This window comes from Leishmania donovani, chromosome 8, assembly GCF_000227135.1.
Source record: "Leishmania donovani BPK282A1 complete genome, chromosome 8".
Taxonomy (NCBI): domain Eukaryota; phylum Euglenozoa; class Kinetoplastea; order Trypanosomatida; family Trypanosomatidae; genus Leishmania; species Leishmania donovani.
This window is the reverse complement of record NC_018235.1, coordinates 86395-105648: the sequence shown is the minus strand read 5'-3', so window position 1 is coordinate 105648 and position 19254 is coordinate 86395. Positions and strand designations below refer to the sequence as shown.

At 63.1% G+C, this 19254-nt stretch overlaps 7 protein-coding genes across 7 annotated transcripts; all 7 read right to left on the bottom strand.

The window, feature by feature from the left end:
* Window positions 1–1500: 1500 nt before the first annotated feature.
* On the bottom strand, window positions 1501–2193 carry LDBPK_080300 (iron superoxide dismutase; the record flags this gene model as incomplete). Its single annotated transcript, XM_003858547.1, has 1 exon — window positions 1501–2193. One exon carries the CDS (start codon window positions 2191–2193, stop codon window positions 1501–1503), a length of 693 nt encoding a protein of 230 aa, XP_003858595.1.
* A 735-nt stretch (window positions 2194–2928) lies between these two features.
* Window positions 2929–4071, bottom strand: LDBPK_080290 (ribosomal protein L2, putative; the record flags this gene model as incomplete). Its single annotated transcript, XM_003858546.1, has 1 exon — window positions 2929–4071. One exon carries the CDS (start codon window positions 4069–4071, stop codon window positions 2929–2931), a length of 1143 nt encoding a protein of 380 aa, XP_003858594.1.
* Window positions 4072–7250: 3179 nt separating this feature from the next.
* On the bottom strand, window positions 7251–9752 carry LDBPK_080280 (hypothetical protein; the record flags this gene model as incomplete). The annotated part of the gene is made up of 1 exon (XM_003858545.1): window positions 7251–9752. The coding sequence occupies one exon, from the start codon at window positions 9750–9752 to the stop codon at window positions 7251–7253; it is 2502 nt and encodes an 833-aa protein (XP_003858593.1).
* A 1349-nt stretch (window positions 9753–11101) lies between these two features.
* LDBPK_080270 (hypothetical protein, conserved) lies at window positions 11102–12418 on the bottom strand (the record flags this gene model as incomplete). The annotated part of the gene is made up of 1 exon (XM_003858544.1): window positions 11102–12418. The coding sequence occupies one exon, from the start codon at window positions 12416–12418 to the stop codon at window positions 11102–11104; it is 1317 nt and encodes a 438-aa protein (XP_003858592.1).
* Window positions 12419–14434: 2016 nt separating this feature from the next.
* Window positions 14435–14551, bottom strand: LDBPK_080260 (hypothetical protein, conserved; the record flags this gene model as incomplete). Its single annotated transcript, XM_003858543.1, has 1 exon — window positions 14435–14551. One exon carries the CDS (start codon window positions 14549–14551, stop codon window positions 14435–14437), a length of 117 nt encoding a protein of 38 aa, XP_003858591.1.
* An 873-nt stretch (window positions 14552–15424) lies between these two features.
* On the bottom strand, window positions 15425–16213 carry LDBPK_080250 (hypothetical protein, conserved; the record flags this gene model as incomplete). Its single annotated transcript, XM_003858542.1, has 1 exon — window positions 15425–16213. The coding sequence occupies one exon, from the start codon at window positions 16211–16213 to the stop codon at window positions 15425–15427; it is 789 nt and encodes a 262-aa protein (XP_003858590.1).
* Window positions 16214–17569: 1356 nt separating this feature from the next.
* LDBPK_080240 (hypothetical protein, conserved) lies at window positions 17570–19138 on the bottom strand (the record flags this gene model as incomplete). The annotated part of the gene is made up of 1 exon (XM_003858541.1): window positions 17570–19138. One exon carries the CDS (start codon window positions 19136–19138, stop codon window positions 17570–17572), a length of 1569 nt encoding a protein of 522 aa, XP_003858589.1.
* Between the last annotated feature and the right edge of the window lie 116 nt (window positions 19139–19254).

Below are 19254 nucleotides of genomic sequence, written 5' to 3'. Positions count from 1 at the left end.
TCCCCGCCTCGCAGGTCGCCCCACAGCCGCTGCCAGTCATGCCAGTCGCCATACCTCGTGCGTCCCCCTCGGCGTGACACCCTGACTCCCCACACCAGCAGTGGGCCTTGTGAGGGGGTCTGGTGAGATGCGTTCGAGTCGCGCTGGCACACTACCCATCACATGGGTGACACAGGCGCGTGCTCACTGCCGCAGCTTGCTCCGATGCAGCGCCATCCAGGAGACCTGACCGTCAACATCCGCGGCGATCCATCGCTCTGACGCTCGCTGGGTCGCAGGCGCTTGGCCCTGTCACCACCACCAGAAGCGACTCGGCCATTTAGCAGGGAGGGGGTGGGGCTCTACTTGGCTTTGCTCCACAGCGAGTGGGGATGCACTGGTCCCTGAGGTGCCACGCACGGAGGGGTGTGAGCCCCCCCTCCCTCCCTCCGTCGGTCCGTCCTCCGTCATCAGCAGGGGGAATAGCAGCACGAAGGGGACGATAAGGCGGACCGCACGTGAGCATGTGAAGTGCAGTAGAGTGTGCTTCGAAGGCGGAAAGGAGGGAGCGGGGGAGAGGCGGAGTGCCGGGGGCGGAGTCGGGTGGGTTGGGGGAGGAAGGAAGGAAAGAGCTTTAAAAAACAATCGAAGAATCAACGCGACAACGAGCAAATGTTGTGCTGGGAAGTGGTAGGATGTATAAGGTACGGCGCGGGCGGTCGTCAACGTAGGAGAGAAGGATGCGCAAACTCTCTCTCTATGTATGTGATGGTGATCAGCAGCAAGATCCTCAAGTGACGAGTGCGCGCGCGCCCATTACGTCGTGTCTGTGTGTCTACAGAATAGGGCAACATGGATGCAAGTCGTGACTCCTTCCAACCGGCCTACACACCTTCCACGCGCACGCCAGCCGCCCACTCACCCGCCCGACCTGCGCGCACAGGGAGACAGAGAGAAGGGCGGCGAGGCTGCTCCTCCACGTGCGCATCACACTCTCACCGCTGACTTGCTCAGGAAGGGGTGGGGGGAGGGCGAACGGCAAAGAACCAGACGGCTAGAAGGCGACAGGGATTGGGTGACGGCACCGGGCGGAGACGAGGAACCTAGAGGGGCAGCGTTGGCGTGTGTGTGTGTGTGAAGGAGGCCGGAGGCAAGCAAGGGATGAGCTACCGCTGCTTCTGCGCACATGCGCGCAGCATGAGAGACGGAAGAAAGTGGAAGCGAGTGAGCCGGGGGGGGGCGCGCTGGCCCCAACCGACTGACACTCACGAGGCTGTGGTAGTCGTGATGGCGGCGGGCGGCCATTAGATGAGCGCTCGCCGCATGCCTGCCACTGTCACCACCACCAGCACGTCCAACACTCCTTCTCATTGCGTGCGCGTGTGTGCCATCTGCCACGGCCTCCGTCATTCATCGTTCCGCGCGAGCCCCTCGTCTACGTGGATATCGGACGCGCGTGCATCGCTCGGTCCCTCCCTTCCTCACCTCAGCATATTGGGTACAGATGCATGTACGACTCTCTTACTTCGTGGCCTTCTCATACATCTGGCAGACAAACTCCCAGTCGACGATCTGCCAGAGCTCTTTCAGGTAGTCCGCGCGGCGGTTCTCAAAGTCTTTGTAGTAGGCGTGCTCCCACACATCAGCGGTGAAGATGGGGCGCAAGCCAGAGGTCAGCGGGCAGCCCGCGTTGCTCGTGTTGTCGATGCGAAGCTCCTTCGTCCGGGGATCGACGCAGAGCCACGTCCAGCCAGAGCCAAAGTTGTTCACGCCGGCCTGCTGGAAGGAAACCGTGAAGTCGTCGACGCTTCCGAACTGCTTCGCGATGGCATTCTCGAGCGTCTTCGGCATCGGCTTGCCACCAGGCGACAGGCACTTCCAGAAGAAGGAATGGTTGAAGTGCTGAGCGGCCTGGTTGAACATGACCTTGCTCTCAGTGCTGCCGCTGGTCGCCAAGATGATCTCCTCAATCGTCTTCCCCTCGCAGCCCTTGCCGAGCGTGTTCAACTTGTCCACGTACGCGCTGTGGTGCTTCTTGTAGTGCAGCTCCAACTGACGGGAGCTCATGACGGGCTGGATGCCGTCCTTGTAGTTGAAGCCGAGCGTCGGCAGCTCGGCCGGGTACCGAAGATGAGGAAGGGTATGGTAGCACAGGAACGAAAACCCGACGGGAGCGGTGGCCGTGGCGGCTTTCATCGAGACGCGGCGGAACATTCGGAATGCGGGAGGACTGGAGTGCTTGGGGGAAAGGGAGAGAGTGGAGGCGTGGAGTCGTGCGATGCTTTCAGTGCAAAGAACTCGATAAAGTGCACTTCGTTGGTGGCGGAGGAGTATGGGGCTGGTGATAGGATGATGGCGCGAGGGGAGGGAAAGGTATGGAGCGAGCAAGGGAGAAGCCGGTGAGGCGGTTGGCCAGCGAGAGTGTCCGCTGGTAAGTGGGCTCGCGCGCGGGGTAACCACCGCACGCCCCGGACAAGGTTCTGAGAGCGGCCGCAGGAGCAGCACGCAGCTCTGCCGAGGAGAAGGGGGAGGAGGGAGGTGTATCGCTCCGCATCCGCCGCGCCCTCTCACGTTCTCGCCGGGGGAGCAAGGAGAAGAGGATGAGGCTCGTCGCCGGTTTCTCTCTTCAGCAACTACGATGCCGTTCTTCTTCCTCGCATGCCGGCGCATGCCCAACTCATCATGCAACAACGCATTAACGCAGCAGGCGCACGTTACACATGCCCACACACCATCCTGTGCGCGCAGACTCGCGCACGCACGCAGACGACGGCTACTACCCACCCAAGAAGCGAAGAGTGAGAGCCACGCACACATGCCCAGAGGCGAGCAAAGGCACGACTCCCTCTTCCCATCACACAAGCTTCGCGTCCTGGCTGCGTATCGGCAAAGAGCACCGACGCACGACAGCAAACGCCGAGGCAGATCCGCGCCCTCCCCTCCATTACGCTACCGGTACACGGGGTCGCGATTCGCCCAGCTGTACGTTTTCGATTTGAGATCGGCCACCGTCTGGTTGCGGTTGTACTGCCGGCCCCGCAGGATGTACCCGGAGAGCCAATACTTTGTCTTGACGCAGTTGCGCGGATGAATACGCCAGTCCAGCGGCGTGAGCAGATTCGGCGAGCCGCCGTTGCCGCCACCGGCCGGGTGGCTCGACACTCGCTTCGTTTTGGAGTGCACCTTTGGCCGGTGCGGCATGTTCTCCTCGATACTGCGCTTACTGAAGTTGCGCTGCTTGTTGTACATGACGCCGGCACGACGGCCAAAGACGGCGTGGCACGTGCTGTCGAAGAGACGCACCTCCTTGGAGGGCAGCAGGAGCGGGACAAGGTTCGGCTCCGACCCGCGCAGCACCACAGCCGCGGTTCCGCTCGCCCGGCAGATGACGCCACCGTGCCCCGGGTACATCTCTACGGAGTGGATCTCTTTTCCGTAGGTCACCTCGGTCAGCGACACCGTCTGCCCAATGGTCGGCAAGCACCCCTGAAACGCCTTGTTGTAGATGATGCGCGGCAGCTGCTTGTACGTGAGCAGCTCCGCCACATACGCGCCGTTGGCGTACAGAAAGAACCCGAGAAACGTCTTCTTGCGCGGGATGTGCACGACACACGCGAGCCACTTAGGGATGCGTTTCTGTGGTTTGTGATTCACCATTATCCGGTAGCCCCACGAGCGTACCTCGTCGCGGCGGTAGTGGCCGAGGAGCACCTTGCTGCCTGGGTTGGTGCCGCTGCGGTGGCCAAAGTAGTCGCGACTCGAGAACCCCTTCCAGTCATAGTAGAGCGGGGTGTAGGACATCATGTTCGCGCCGACCTGGAAGGGCGACCAAATATCTTTCTGCAGGATGTGCTGCGAGTAGCCGTGATCAGGCGAGCGCACGTACTCGAGCCGCAGCGTCACCGGCGGACCTTCCTTGAAGACACCAAAGTCATCTGTGTAGCCGTCGTACATTTCTGTGTGCTTCAGCTGCGTGTCCCTGCCCGCTTCCAGCTTCGGCTCAAGGCCGTAGTGCTGGCTGCCTTGCTTGCCGATGGGGTTCACGAGCTTCACGCCACGGCAGGGCATGAGGAGCGGACTGACGCTCGCCATGGCCGATAGAGGGGTTGACGAAGACGACAACGTGCCAGTGGCGGCCGCCGCGGAGGATGGGCCTATGCCAGCAAGCACCGCCGCCGCCGCCGCTGGCACGCCGCCGATGGCGGAGAGGTGAAGTTGCCGGCGGAGCATGAGACAGACACGGCACGACACGACACGACGCACGCGCTGCCGTGGCGGACAATGCAGTACAACGCCGTCTTCGAAAGCAACTTGGAGGCCCGCTGGGGGGAGGGGGAGGCGGAGGGGTCCCTCGTGCTCACCGGGACGCTGGTGGTCACGCAAATCCTAAACCGAAGCACAAACAACAACAGACGCACACGCACAGGAAGGAACGGCGATGGCAGCCGTGGAGCAGAGCCGATCAGCTGGTTTTCAGAACGGAAGCCACCGGCGCCCACACAGTTGACAGACAAGAGGCGTGTAGTGCGTGCCCCCTGCCCCTCGTACAGCGCACACGTGTGGTTGTGGGGCGGTGATTGACGCAGGAAGGCGAAGGGGCGGCCCTGAGTGTGGAGAGGGGGGGGGGTTAGGGCATGAGGGCAGAGAGCAAGCGATGGAGAAGGAGAGGGGCAGCACAACAGCATGAAAGGAGAAGCAAGCGTGCGTGCGCGCATCGAAGCAGAGCAGCTGAGCAGGTTTCACTGCGCACAGCTACAACGTGCACACTCCAGTGCGCATGGCGGTGGTATGCTCACCCCGCTCTGCGTGTAGCGAGAGGTATGGAAGGGGAAAGGCAGACAGGTTGGTGCAGCGGTCCAAAACACAGCCCCAACACACGTCGTGGAGACCCCGACAGTGTGCGGCATCGTCGGCCGTGTGGGAAGAGCGGGGGGGGGGGCAATGCCGAACATGTGCATTGCAGGTCTACGGCTCCCACGTATCTCTCTCTGTGGATGTGCGCCTGTTCTTGTGACTCCTTGATTGGCGGCCGTGTTCCTCCTTTCAGGTGTTTGGAACCCCTCCCCCTTGAGTAGGCAAGCGGCGTAGATAAGGAGGCGGGTGCGGTCGGGCCTCGCAAGGAGAGCGGTGGCGATAAAAAGGAGTCGCAGAAGGCTTGTCACAGCGGCCATCACCATCTTCCCTCCACGCCACCCGACCTTCCTCTCACGTACGGCGTGCTCATGTTTGCAGCAGCCTCACGTTCGAAGAGGAGTGTAACGGCGCGACGCGAGCCACACACAAACACCACACACACACACACACCTCCGAAAAAAAGAGATATGCGGCAGCTACAACTCGTACAGGCAGACGCGCACGCTGAGGTACATGATCGGCAACGCGTGTGCGCGTGTGGGCGTGCTTGGTCCCGACAATACAGCCACTGGAGAGGAAGAGGAGCAACAAGAGCAACAAGCGAGGCAAGCAAACAGCCGGGGTCAGCAAAGATGCGGATGGCGTCAGTGATGGCGGTCGCGCGTGGCACACGGAGGAGTGGCTGGCTCTGAGGGGAGGAGGGGGGAGGGGGGGGGCGTGGGCGAAGGGATGGATAGCACTCGTGGGTATCTGTTTAGACCCGATAGGCGTATGCAAGCATGTTCTCAAGAGAGGCCCCCCTCGCTCCGCCGCCTACCCGCGCGCGCACGTGCGTCAACAGCTGCACGTCTCCCTCCCTTACTCCAACACCGCCACGTGCGTTCATATGCCACCGTCTGCTGTGGGGCCTACGTATGGCCCTCTCGGTGCCTTAGCTTGCACACACACATACACACACACACACACACGGCACGCTGATCGGGCGTTCCAGCCACAAGAAAGAAAGAGAGGGCAAAGGCCGTAACGCTGGAGAAGAGATGAGGGAAGCTGGCGAGTAGGCTCGAGATGCAAGCAATGTAGGTATGACGCCAACGCGAATCGTGTCGGGGGTGTGGGTGCAAGCATCCCTCCTCTCTCTCCTCCGAGAACCGCCATGCGCACCACGACCGACAGGAAGTCCGGAAGCAAGCGGCACGACGCATAGGAGAGAGAGACACGCACACACACAGAGCGCTACAGAAGACGCACGCTGAGGGCGGGAGAGCCGGGCGACTAAGGCCGCGTGAAGGTCACGGCCCTTGCGCAACGCGAAGGTGCCAGGCACACGCAGGCATCAACAGAGAGCTGTCGAGGGCACCAAAGAAGGAAGTGCGAGGGAAGATCGATGAAGAGGACGGTAATGCTGAAAGAAGAGAAGGGAAACGCAAGAGAAGAAGCACCCTGATAAACGGTGGCGGAGGCAGCAACGACGCGGACAGCCGCCGCCACCACGGCAAAGAGCTGGATGGGAAAGACACATGCACACATATGCACGGCACCGCACGTTTTCGATTCCGGAAAGGACGAACAACGCCGCAGCCAAAAGCAGGCAACCAAAGAACATGCAAAAACTGCGTCATGTGTGGACGGAGTGGTGGGCTAGAGGGATGGATGGCGCGTCGAGAGCGGGGTGGGTGGAAGGGGGGAGCACCTCCGGCAAGAAAGCAATGAGGACGTGTGCTCACGGACATGTTCACAGTGTCACGCCAGCACCCCATGCACGGGCGTGAACGGTTTGGTGTCCCTTTCTCTCTCCCCCACCTGCCCAGGATCAGCGGCGCTTGATGAAGTCGGCCGCGCGCACGTCATCCGCCTTACTGTCGAGTGTAAAGAAATAGAGACACATCTGCCTATGCTCGGGGTCAGTCCACGAGAAGGCGAGCAAGAGAAGTGGCGAACGGAGGCACATACCTATGAGCATGTGCGTCCACACACACTAGATACGTGCCACAATGCAAGCGCATCCTGACATGTGTCTGCTCCACCGACTACACCACCACCAGCACCACTACCTTCACATCGCCAAGCGACGGCACCGGTGGGTCGACGAGTACGTGCGCCAACGCAACCACAACCGTCGAAGATTAGAATGCCCAGTGGCGCTCCACAGTCGGGCTAGGCCAGGCTCTGAAATGGCAAACTCGGCGCGTAGGCGGCACCCAGACGACGACCGCCACCACATCCGCAAGCCAAACAGCAAAGCACAACAGCAGCAGCGAGAACGAGCCCGCGAAACACATCGACAGCGACGGACCAGTCCTCAACCACAAAAACACGAAAACGAGAAATAGCGGCACGGCGGTTTTCACACGCGCACACCACCTTGCGCGGCATATCCCTCCTCCTCCACCCCCGGCGATGCGAACCTTGCGAGGGCGCTACGAGATTCGAAGATCGATCGGGGCGTGAATGTCCACGCCGTACGGCTGCCGCGTGCGAGCATTCCAGCGACGCTGCTCTTCATTATCCTGCTCGCGCTTCTGGTGTGCGGCCCACAGCAACGATGCCGACGCAAGCGGCGATTCGCCGTGTGCCGAGTCGGGCGCCGCAGTGCACGCGCGTCGGGCCGCGCCGCCGAAGGCCCACTCAATCGAGTTGTACGTGTTCGTCACCACCACCTCCAGCGGCGGGTAAAGCGCAGCTTTGGAAGAGAGAGTCGACGTCGCGGCAGCGGCTGCCGCCGAGGTCGGCGTCGCCATCATCGCACCCCGAGCGGTGGTCCTATGCAACGGCTGAGCTGGTTGGTGCGCCTGCGCGCCACTGCTGTTGGACTTCCACGAGACATCCGTCACGGCACCGGTCTTGCGCTCGCTCCATGAGCTGAGCGGCTTCGACAGCTGTGGGCGTGTCCTTAGCAACACCGTGCACGTGGTCGTCTTGCCTCTCAAGGAGGGACTTGTCACGGCGCAAGGCCGTGACAGAGGCCGAGGGCTCGGGTGCCCTTGCGTCTGCTGCTGATGGGGGGTGCCGCGGTGCGCGTCATTCTTTTCTATTGTCGCCGCCATATCGGCTGTTCCGCTCGAGCCCGTCGTGGCCGTCGCGTCGGTGTGCGCTGGCGAGGATGCCGGGAAGGACGTCGGCATGCCGACCTCATCCGCCCTTGTCGCGGCACCTCCAGGATTCGCGTAGTAGTAGTACTCGCCCTGCCACCCGGCAGGCACGACAGAGGATCGGCGCCGACGGCGAATGCGTTCCTCGACGTCGGCGTGGCGATCCCGTCGCCAGTCCTCGATCGATTCGATGCGCGCTACGATCTGCGCATCCGCCACAGTGCTGGGAGCGGCAACTTTTCTGTCACTGCGCCGCTGCGTCTCGGTGCCCTCGTCGTGCTGAGCGGCGGCGGACACAGTCGAGGCCACTGCCGTGCCTGCTTTCGAGTCAGGCACGCGGTCCGCAGTGGAAGAAGAGAACTTCACGTCAGTGGGCTTTGTCCCCGTCGCCATCAGCGGCGCCCCCTCGAGCCGCGGGCTGCCGTTGCGGCCCGAACGCTGTGCGGGAACGCAGAGCTCGAGCTGCACCAGCGCCGTATCGCCGCTCATCAGCGCAGGAGCAGCGGTCATGAGAGGTGTCGCTTCCATGTCTGGGTTGGCAGGCGGCTTGCGCACCGCCGCGTCGGTTCTGTTTACGGCGTACATTGCCTGCACGTAAGAGGTGATCGTGAGCGGCGCCTCGCCTGCCTTGTTGGCGGCTGTGCTGGAGGTGGTGGCGCCGCGACGCAGCACACGTGAAGTCGGCCGGCGCTGAGGCGCGCAAGTGCGACCTTTGTCCTGCCCGCGCACCGACCCTAGGCTCGCATCGTCACCACTGCCGCCGCTGCCGCACAACTTGCGCGGATGTGCTAACTCGTGTATGTAGACGACATTGTAGTAGCTGCGCTCCGGGGCCAAGCAGGGCGACGACCACGCCTGACGCTGCTGCGAAGTACGCCCGTCCGCCTCCACATGAACCTCTCCATTGATCGATGTCTCAGCGGCAACGATGTCTATGCGTTGGTCCGGCACAATGTAGAGTGCGGCCAGCGCCTCCTGCTCAGCCTGCTGTGACAGCTGTGACGCGGCCGCGGGTGCTCGTGCCGCCAGCGGTATCGCCCCACCGGCCGTTATCGCCGGCGATACGAAGCTGCCATCGTCTCTCTGCCTAGCGCCAGAGGAGGTGTTGGACGGTTGCGCGCCGTTGTCGTGCACGTCTTTCGCAACTTCGGCCCTGTCCACGCAGCGGCCGTACTGAGAGGTGATGGCGGCGTTGCTAAGGTCGTACAGCGGGGCACCGCGGCGCCAGTGGCGCGGCACGCGCGGCTGACCGCCTTTATCACAGTCGTCGTCGCCCCAGACAGCACAAGCGTCGTCCGCGGTCTCGCCAGTAACGACGGGCCGTAGAGACCGTTGGCCCTGCGACACCCGGTTGGCGAGTGCACGCTGGAAATTCGCCTCCGCCGCGGCGCAGAGCTCCATGACAGCAGCATCGGCCCGCCACAGATGCGAACGAGTGTACCTGCTGCTGTCCTCCTCAGTGCTGCTCTCTGCGCGCTTCTCGTTTTTGTCTGCGGCGCTGGCTGCTGCGGCACCTGTCGGAGCGCTGCACCTGGGCTCATGGCCACAGGTGCGCCGCACGCGACTTTGCGGTTGCGATGGCTTCGCCGCTGCTTTGCCGGGACGCGGGCTCGATTTGCGCTGCGACTGTCGCTTGGCGAGGCGCTGCTGCTGCTCAGCGTACTCCATCTCCAGCTCTTCCACCTCCTTCATGGCGGACTGCGTGATGGCGAGGATGGACGCGCCAAGGGTGCGAATACGACTGCAGAGCGCCTCTCGCATGGCAGCGGCCTTCACGCTGTCACGGCTGCCATGATGCCGCTCGTCCGGGTCCTTGGATCGCGCTGACATGAACACGCCGTCGTCGCTGAGAGGGAGGACAGTAGCACCTGCGGGGCGGGGGAGGGGAGGGAGCACTGCCGCAAGCTCAGCAAAGGGCAGGGATGCTGATGTCGGGCGAGGGGGGTGGGGACAGACAGAGAGGGTGTGCGAGCGCAGAACGGAGAGGGGGGGGGGGCTCCCAAACAGCAGCGACACACTCGTGAAGCGCCGCTGCAGACGATTGCCTATGCTTCTCGTTTTGCCGAAAGCGGTGGATAAGGCACCCGCACACCCGAGCAGACCGAGAAGGTAAGAGAGGGAGCGGAAGATGTTTGGTATGCGGATGGCCCGACGCACGGTCACGCACGTGTACAGGTGCGCGACGCGGCCCTCGTCACGAAGCGATCAAGAAAAAGATTGTTTTGGCAAAGAAGCGAGAAGCGTGAGAGAGACGGCCAACGGATGCAGTGGCCTTCTCCTCCGCCCTCCGGCCCGGCCCCGGCAAAGGCAAGCACAGCTGTGTTGGACCTTTTAGGTTCGCTGTGTCGGCGTGGATGCTTGGGTGGTGGCGGTGCTCGCTGCTGGCTTGTGCACCGTGCACTCCCGTTTCCTGAAAGGAGAAGCGAATACTTCAGGGCGGCAGATATCACGACGCTGTGCGGCGTGCGGTGCAGCACACTGTGGGAGGGGAAAGCAAAGACGTCCGCGAAGGAAAAAAGAAACGAAGGGAAATAGGCATGCATGGAGAGCGTGGGACACGGGGCGCATTGTGTGTCTGTGCGTGCGCACCGCGCAGAGGCATGGCGATCGTCGTCCACGTCAGCGTTGCGGACGATGATGAAGGCGGAGAGGAAGAGCCGACGAGAAGCAGACGCAACCCCTCGAGCACTGCGTCTTCCGCTGCTGCATCCTTAATGCGCCATGCTTGTCCTGGCATGAGGATTGCTCCACGCTTCACTGCGGCGTTGATGCCGCGGGAACTCTCAACAGCGCTGGTCCGTTGGCATCTGCGCTCTAGTCGTCGCTCTCCGCGTCCGCTGACCGTCAGTGACGCTTTTGCCCTTTTTTCTCGATCTTCGGGCCCCTCTGGTACATCGTCCGCAGTTGAAAACCCGAGGCGTGGGGGCTCGCCGCGCCTCCCCTGGGCGGCCCCCCTTCACCACCGTCACTGCGACGACCTCGGCAACACACGACTCCATGGTTCCTCTTCAGCAGTGCCACCGAGCTAGAACGCTTCCGAGGCGCGCTCGAGGAAGCGGCGGCGGCCACAACGCGGCCAAAAGCGGTGCAGGGGTCCGTTTGCGAGACCGTGAGAAGACACCACTAACGTCCCAGACACGCCAGAGCGCGCTTCCCCGTCATCGGCCTCCCCTCGTTTCTCACGCACGCAGCTGTCGGCGAATTCCCTCCACGGCCTCCCTCTTCGTGGCGTGCAGGGCCTCCAGCTCCAGCAGGCGCTGCAGACGCTGGGCCCGATCCGGATCGGGCATATCGGCTCCTCGAAATGCGCCGGGAGCGGAGATGACGGCGGTCCTGCCCAGCCACATGTCATCTTCATCCGTGTCGCCGCTCTTGACGACTGGCCCGGTTCGCGATTTCGCCCCGCCCGATGCCGCACAAGCCGAGTTGTCGCCCTCAAAATCCGCGGGCGTTGGCCGTCGGCGCTTCTGCGACACCTCCCGCGCGTAGGTCAGGGCGCGCTCGCGACGTCGTCGCGCCTGCATGATCTGTCGTCGTGGCGCGGCCGCCACGGCGAAGGCGGCGACTGCTGGCGACGTGCGTGGAGGTGCCGAGAGCGGAGGCAGCACCGATTTCGGGCTTTTGGCGTTGGTGCTCTCTGCCCCGGAGCAGGACGGGGCTACCTCGCCGCCGTTCACTCCAGCAGCCGACAGCTGTCGTGGTGATGTGGCCGACGATGACGGCTCCAACATCGCGTGCTGTGGGGGCGTCGCGTGTGGCGGCGGGGCTGCACAAGGTGTGCCTCTCGGTGGCTGCCTGCGATGCTCAGGAAATTCTGCAGAGGCCGAGCGCGACGCGGACGTGGAAGTAGTAGTGATAGTCGTAGCTGTCGTGCTTGCGTCTGACGAGGACGACCGCGCTGATGATGAGCCTCTCGCTCTGGCAGCACGCGCGGAGGAAGAGACGGGGGAGATGTTGATGGTGCCGGGGTTGACCTCGCCCTCGTCAGCGCACGAGCCCACCCCCGCCAGAGCGGCACGCGCTACCTTCACGGCATGCCTGGCGTACGTCTTGGCCCTTTCGCGCTTCTCACGCGCAGCCCGCTGCTCATCCGTGTCGCTGGGCCCCAGACCGCCAGACTTGCGCGCCGCAACATCTGCCATGAGCGTCTTGTACGAGCTCAGTGAATACGGCTTGTAAGTGGCCGACTTGTTGCTGCCGGCAGCCGCAGTCGCAGTGGCGAGCGAGCGGGAGTGCCGGCATCGGTCTGAATGGTGCCTCGTTGCCTGCGGTGACGGAACCTTCATCGGCCCCGCGTGCTGTGGGTGACCTGAAGACGCAGCAGAAGCGGCAGAAGCCGTCGGCGCGGGTCGTTCACGATACCCCAGCGGCTCGATGGGGTGTTCGGACTGCGGCACTGACAAGAGCTCGGCTCTCTCTGAGCTCGTCGAAACAGTTAGCGCTGTCAACGAGGCCGCAGACGCCTTACTGGGGCTCTGCATGGGCGTCAACCGCATCGGCGTGCCGACACGCGACGCTGTGGACGGACATGGACGAAGGCCTGCGTCACGTCGAAACGGCAACAGCGGATAGCTGCACCTCCCCACCTTGCCGTCCCCCTGAGCAACACAGGAGGCAGCAGCGGCGGCCGCAGCAGCGGACGGGGCAAGAACGCACTTCGCCACGGCCTTCCCCTCCGCACACACCGCTGGAGTGGAAGGAGGCGAGAGACGAGAGTCGCGATGTGGCGCAGCACCTGGGGACGACGTGGGTCTCTGTTCTTGCGGCAGCATCCGTGAGTCAAGGCGGGCCCGCTCAGTCGGGGTCATGATGCGAATCCGCGCCGGCCTCGTTGCGTCATCCTTTACGGCCGCCGTCGTTGTCGGTGCTGGAGACGCCGACAGCGACGGCGCGGTACCCGGCGTTCCACTACATGCCTTCCTCGACCCGGGGAGTGGTGCTAACGCCCTTCGCTTGGGAGGCGCTCCGGGTGCAGCGTCATCTGCACTTGCCGGCGCAGCAGCCACGCCTCGCGGTGCCTGGGCACCGTCCTTGCCGATCACCTCCGTGCGGTTCGCAAAGCGCTGCAGGAATGCCGGCGAAGGGCCGGCGGCCGACGCCGCGCCACCGCCGCCGTGCGCTGGCATCGGCGCTCTTGTCGAAGATGCCGGTAGTGGCGGGGGCGGCCCCCACACACCGAGATCGACCTGCTTGCCTCGTCGCGGCGGCATTACGGGATGCCAAGACCTCGGCACTCACGGAGAGGAGGAGGAGGAGAAAGCGAAAGGATGTGGGGGAAGCGATGTGATGACGCATGGCTGTGAAGCGGTGCCAGCACGTCTATCTATCTGGCGACCACGGAAGAGACCTCGCACACGAGAGAGCGGATCTTGTGCGGGGGGAGTTGACGAGCGCCGCGCCGCCAAGGCGACGACGGAGGACAACACGCACACGCACACGCACACAGAGACACAGAGAGAAGTAGTGGCGGAATGAGTGAGCGATCGGGACGAGGGAGAGACTAGCGCGACGGCAGCCATCGCCATTGTGATTGGAAGACGCAGCAGTGTCACGTGCCTTCGGCACATCCGTGCAGAGCATGCGTAGGGGGCCATGCCCGGATGCGCGTGTTGCGAGGACGCGCCCCAGGGGCAAGGTAAGGGGGAGAGGGGAGGGAGAGGGAGGCAGATGCACGGTGGGCGGCAGGCCTGCATAAGGTCCAAGCGCCCCGTTTTCTGTCGTGGCTCTGCAGTAACCGATGTCACGGGATGGCGACATCCCGGGGGCCGCCCTCATCACTCGCGCCTGCTTTTCACCCTTACCAAGTAGCACGCAGCATCAGGGCATGGCTTGCTTTGCTGTCTCCTAGCTGATAGAGATATATGCACGTGCACCGATAGAGACGGAGAGCGACCCACATGAACAGCCCCATGATGGAGTGCGCCACCGGCGCTACGCGCGCATGCCCCATCGTGTATCCAAACAAGACGACCCCATGCACGCGTGCCTTGGCTTTGGTAGAGGAGAGCGGTGGTGCGCCGATCGCACGTACGACGAGGCGGTGATGCCTGCCGCACGGGCACCATCAAGTACCTACAGGCCACCACCACCATGTCCTCAAGAGACATCAAGGGGGACACGGCAACGAATATGGCGACGTGGCGCATAGCCCGTCAGAGCGGCGCCATCTTCAGCCTACGCGTTCTGGATGAGGCACATCTTCATTGCCGACTCCAGCCGCGCGACACTGCGCGTCTGCTCAACGTTTTGCAGCTCGAGCCGCCGCACCTGCGCATCACGGGAGCGGATATCGCCTCCCCAGCTGCGCTCGCCTGCCTTGAGCATCTCCCGGCACTCGTGAAAGGCCTTGTCCGACATCTGCTGGCAACTGCGCTGCGTTGCAAGAAGAGTGCTGCGGATGGAGGTGGCGTACCACCAGTATGTGAAGGCGCATAACACGCCGGTGCCGACGGTGGCGCCGAGGGTTGGGTACCGCTGTAGCGGCTTCACCATCGCCTCCATGAGAAGACTGTTCATGAGTAGCGACGATCGAAGCGGGGGTGGGGGGGGGTGGTCGGAGGAGGAAGCCGCCGCTTTACGTGATGGGGATTCGGTCCGCGCTGTGCAGTGTTGACTGCTTGCCGATCCATTGCACCGGAGAGGGGTGCATCGAGCACAGGGGGACACGCACCCGTGGACACATCCGCAGGCAGATGCGGACGTGTGCGAGTTGGGCGGGGTCGAATGTGTGTAGGTGTGGGTGGGCAGGGAGAGAGATTAGAGGCACAGTGAGGCACAGATGGAAAGCGCAGGAAGACAGTCAGCGCCACTTGCCACGGTTTCGTGTGCGGCAGGGGCAGTACTGTGTGGTGGACAACTTCGTAAGGTAGAGCGAGGAGAGATTGCCGTTCTTTGTTCAGGGAATGTCCGAAGCCGCACACACATGTTCGTTATCCCTCGCCGACAGCCGCGCCGCGCCCTCCGGCGAAGAGCGAGGGCGCCTCGGTTCTCCGTGAGAGGCGAGGCGAAGGGAGGCGCCAGAAAGACCGAGCGCGTAAGAGGCTCGAGAAGGGGTGCCGGGCGAATTAGGGCAAGACCGAAGACGCCATGCTCGGTGTAGCCACGGGCGCAGACAAGAACACAAAAGCATGCAGACAAACGGCGACACCATCATCATCAGTGCCAATGACTCAGCCAACAACGACAACGCACGCACACGTGCGCGCGCATGCTCGCGGAGACGCCACAGACGGAGGAGAAGGAAGGGAAAGCAGAGGAGCGGGGCTGCATGATGCGGCTGACGCGCAACCCGAAAAGGCGGTCAGAGAAGATAGCACGGGACCCATGATGCGGAGATAAGTTGCCATGCCCCACGCATGCACGCAGAACAGAGAGAGAGAGAGCCATGACCATGATGCCGCCCTGCTCCATTTCCTGGGATGTCCCTTGGTCCACTTCCAAGTCGCCAACAGGCACGCATCGACTCGCACAGAACGACCCCGCGCTCTCGAGCAGGCGCTCACTCAGAAGAGCTTGATCTTGCGGGCCTTGCGCTGCTTGACGGGTCCCTTGCGCTTCGCCAAGCTGTCGCCGGCTCCGCCTGCCGTGGCCGACGTCGCTAACTCCTCGACGCCGTCCCAGCCATCCTCGGACTTGTCCTGCAGCTCTGGGGGACCGGCCTCGTACTTGCGAAACAGATACTCGATCGTGTACTTCCACCGCTCCTCCGTGTAGCTCTGCTTCTCCAGCAACTTCTTGTAGGCGTGCGGGGTCTTCGGGATCTCCTCATGGATGCTGTGGTTCACCACCGGCAGCCCCAGCAGCCTGTACGCCTCCTCCGTGGCGTAGATGGCGTACCGCTGCGGCAGCAGCTCCTCGCGCGCAAAGTTCCCGCTCACATACACGGTCTCATACTGGCGGCCGAACCACGTAAGCCGCTCCTCGTCCCAGAGGTTCACCAAGAAAATGACAGGAATCTCTATCGTCGGGATCTGGTGGGCCTCGCCGATCTCGAGCAGCGGGCGGTGCTTGATGTGATCGGGATAGGCGGTGACGGTGTAGCGCAGGTCGTACTCGCCCTCGCGGTGCGGGCTCATCGGGTAGCGAGTCGCATTCTCCTTCATGCGCAGCGCGTAGGTGGACAGCGCCATGCGTTTCCAGTACGGCGTCCGTGCGAGGCGGTCGCTGTACCCCGTGGACACGCCATAGGAGCCGCCAACCTCGCCCCCGGGAGGCGGGGGCATGGTGACCTTGACGTCATGACGTGGTGGTGGTACCCACGGCGCCACGAAGACCCAGGCGGAGCGTCGCATGAGGGCCAGATGGTGCGAACGACAAGGGCAAACAGCAAAGGCAGCGGGCGAGGGTGACGCACCTTAAGCCGCCGCCGCAAACGCGCGTGCTTGTCAGTGTTCGATGCGGGCTGTGCGTCACGGAGGGGATGCGCACAAGCATACCAAAATGACGTGCTCGAAAAGAGGCGGTGGTCGGGTGTGCGGCGGTCGCGGTGGAGCAACGATCCCGCACACGGTACGCGTGTTTCCCTCTTCGTGAATTTCAGCAGCGCGAACAATGTGGAGAAGAAGGGGTGGGAAGAGAAAAAAGATGGGCCGGGCATCATGCACCAGTGAGGGCAGAGAAGTCCGGAGCGCGGGGCAACAGGGAGGGCGTGGGGGGGGGGGCGGAGATGCCTACAGCCGTGCGCAGGGCGCGCTTCTGCGGACGTGACCGTCGCGGGGCACATACATCGATACGCCCACATTTACTTGCACGTACGCGGCCGACGCTTGAGCGTGACGAGAGCAGCACACAAGATGCTCGCCTTCGTTTCGAGCTAAAATTCCGTGTCGGGCGTTGCCTCACTGCAAGCGGAAGCGGCAAGCACGTATGAACAGTTGCAGAGGGAGACACCGAGGCAGAGGACCACGAGATAGAAGAAGGGAGGCCACAGGCCCCTCTCTGCCTCTGTGGCCGTTGTGCTCGCACGCACGACGGCGTGAATGCGTGCGTGAGCCGCAGACCGCAAGATGAGCACAGAGACGGAGAGCAGTGAGAGGATTGGGAGGGGAGCGGAGGACTTGCGGTTGAACATGAACGGATAACGACCCGACGTACGTCTGACTGCCGACGTGGGATCTTGTCTCCAGCACAGACTCCTCCCCACCCGACACCTCCGGCGCCGTACCACCACTCGCACACAAGCACAAACACACACACACACACACACACAACAGGCAGACAAGGCACATCGCCTACACGCGCACGCACAAATCCGTGACGCACTTCTCCGCCGTCTCGTCTCGTATACTATCACGAAAAGAGACGAGTGAAGTGAACTGTGAAGCACCCAAAATGCAACGCCGGCTCACGGCCGAAGGACGCAGACGCATGCGCGCCATTCGCCCAACACACAATGGCCCGAAGGAGCGGCAGACGAGAGCTGAGCAGCGGGATCGAGCGATCCCCCGAGACCCACCCTCTTCTTCCTGCCTCGAGTGACCTCCACCTCTTTACGGCTTGTCTCCAAAAATGGTTTGAGGATATGACGTCGCCGCCTCATGCGGGCCAACGCGCACTCGCCAGCATCCACACAGATACCTGTGTCGAGCCCTTCTCGCCGATCGCACACCCCACACAGGGTCGTCGCACGCGTTTTCGCCCAGGATTTGCTAGCCGCTCAGCTGCAGCGAGCTCTCCAACACCTCAGACAGCTCCGGGTGTCGCCACAGCGTGAACCGCAGCAACAGCCACGCGTACAACTCTGAAACCCACGCCTTGGACATCAATACCAGGAACTGGATCTTGGGGAGGTCCTCGTGAGAGGTCTTGAGGGAGTAGCGCAGCATGCACATCGGGCGGTTCGCCGCCTCGCCGAGCTCACGATTGATGGCCTTGGTGGCCATGATGCTGCGCAGCACGAGGGCATACTCCTTCGGCAGTGCTGCTACGATGCCGTTCAGATCCGTCATGCGATGCTTCACGGTTTCCCGCATCTTCTCTAGCGCGTACGGGCTATTGAGCCGGCCGCTGGTGCTGTTCGCGAAGTACTCATACGGGTGCTGCAGGAAGCAGGAGGCGAACAGCTCGTAGTCGTCGCAGTCGTAACGGCGCGCAATCTCGGTGATCTTGGGAGTGTCGTGGGTGGTGGAGGCCGTCCAGATGTCGCTGATCTCGCGGCGTTGAGCCGCATTGAGCTCCGCACACAGGCCAAAGTCCAGCAGGACTACCTGTGGCTTCCCATCTGGCAGCTTGTGCACGAGGACGTTGCCGGCGTGCGGGTCTCCATGGAAGAAGCCGGTGCGGAAGATCTGGAAGGCGATGACCTCGAAGAACGTCGTTGCCACCTCCTTCACGTTGAGCCCCATCGCCGCAATGCCTGCGCGGTCCGATACCTTCACCGCATCTGGAATGAACTGCGAGACGAGCACGCGCCTGCTGGCGTAATTCCAGAAGATGCGTGGGCACACGACGCGCTCCCCCCATCCGCAGGACCGCAGATCCGCCGCGGCCCGGTCACTATTCCGGCCCTCGATCCGGAAGTCGAGCTCGGCCGCGACGGTGTCGTTCAGCTTCGCGATGATCTGGCCAAAGTCGTAGCCAGGAAAGAAGTAGCTGGCTGCGGCAAACATGAGGGAGATGGTGCGCATGTCACCGTTGAACCGCTGCGCAATGTCGATGTACTGCACCTTGACTGCCACCTCCACGTCCTCGTCGCGCAGACGGCCACGGTGCACCTGCGCCAGCGACGCGGCTGCCAGCGGGGTCGGGTCGATGTACGAAAACACTTCGCCGAGCGGGCGCCCCAAGTCCTTTTCCAGCACGGCTACAACTTCCGCGTAGGGCCGCTTCACCACCGCATCCTGCAGCACCGCCATCACTTGGCAGTACTGATAGGGCAGGATGTGGCTCATGTTCGCGAAGATCTGCCCCGCCTTCACGTACAGCCCCCCGTTTCTCTCTGCCAGATCGACCAGCCGCTCCGCGCACCGCCGGTGCACCTCGTTCCACTGCTCCTGCCCATCCTCCTGCGTCACGTTGAAGGCGTAGTCGCAGTAGATCTGCCCACCTGCGTACACGCACCGCCCGACGCGGCCGATGCCTTCGAACAGGACACGCGACGGCAGCAGCACCGGCGGGATCGTCTCCCTTGGCGGCAGGAGAATGGCAACCGTGCTGGCCCCCATGAAGCCTGCTGCCGCTGCGCCATAACGCGCTGCTCGGCTAAACCGAAAAGTCATGACAGTGTGGCGCTGCTGCGGCGGCTGTTGCCCGACGTCTCCTCTTGTACGTGTAAGTGGGTGAGCGACGGCCAGATGTGAGAGGCCGAGCGCGGCGAAAGACAAGGACTAAGGAC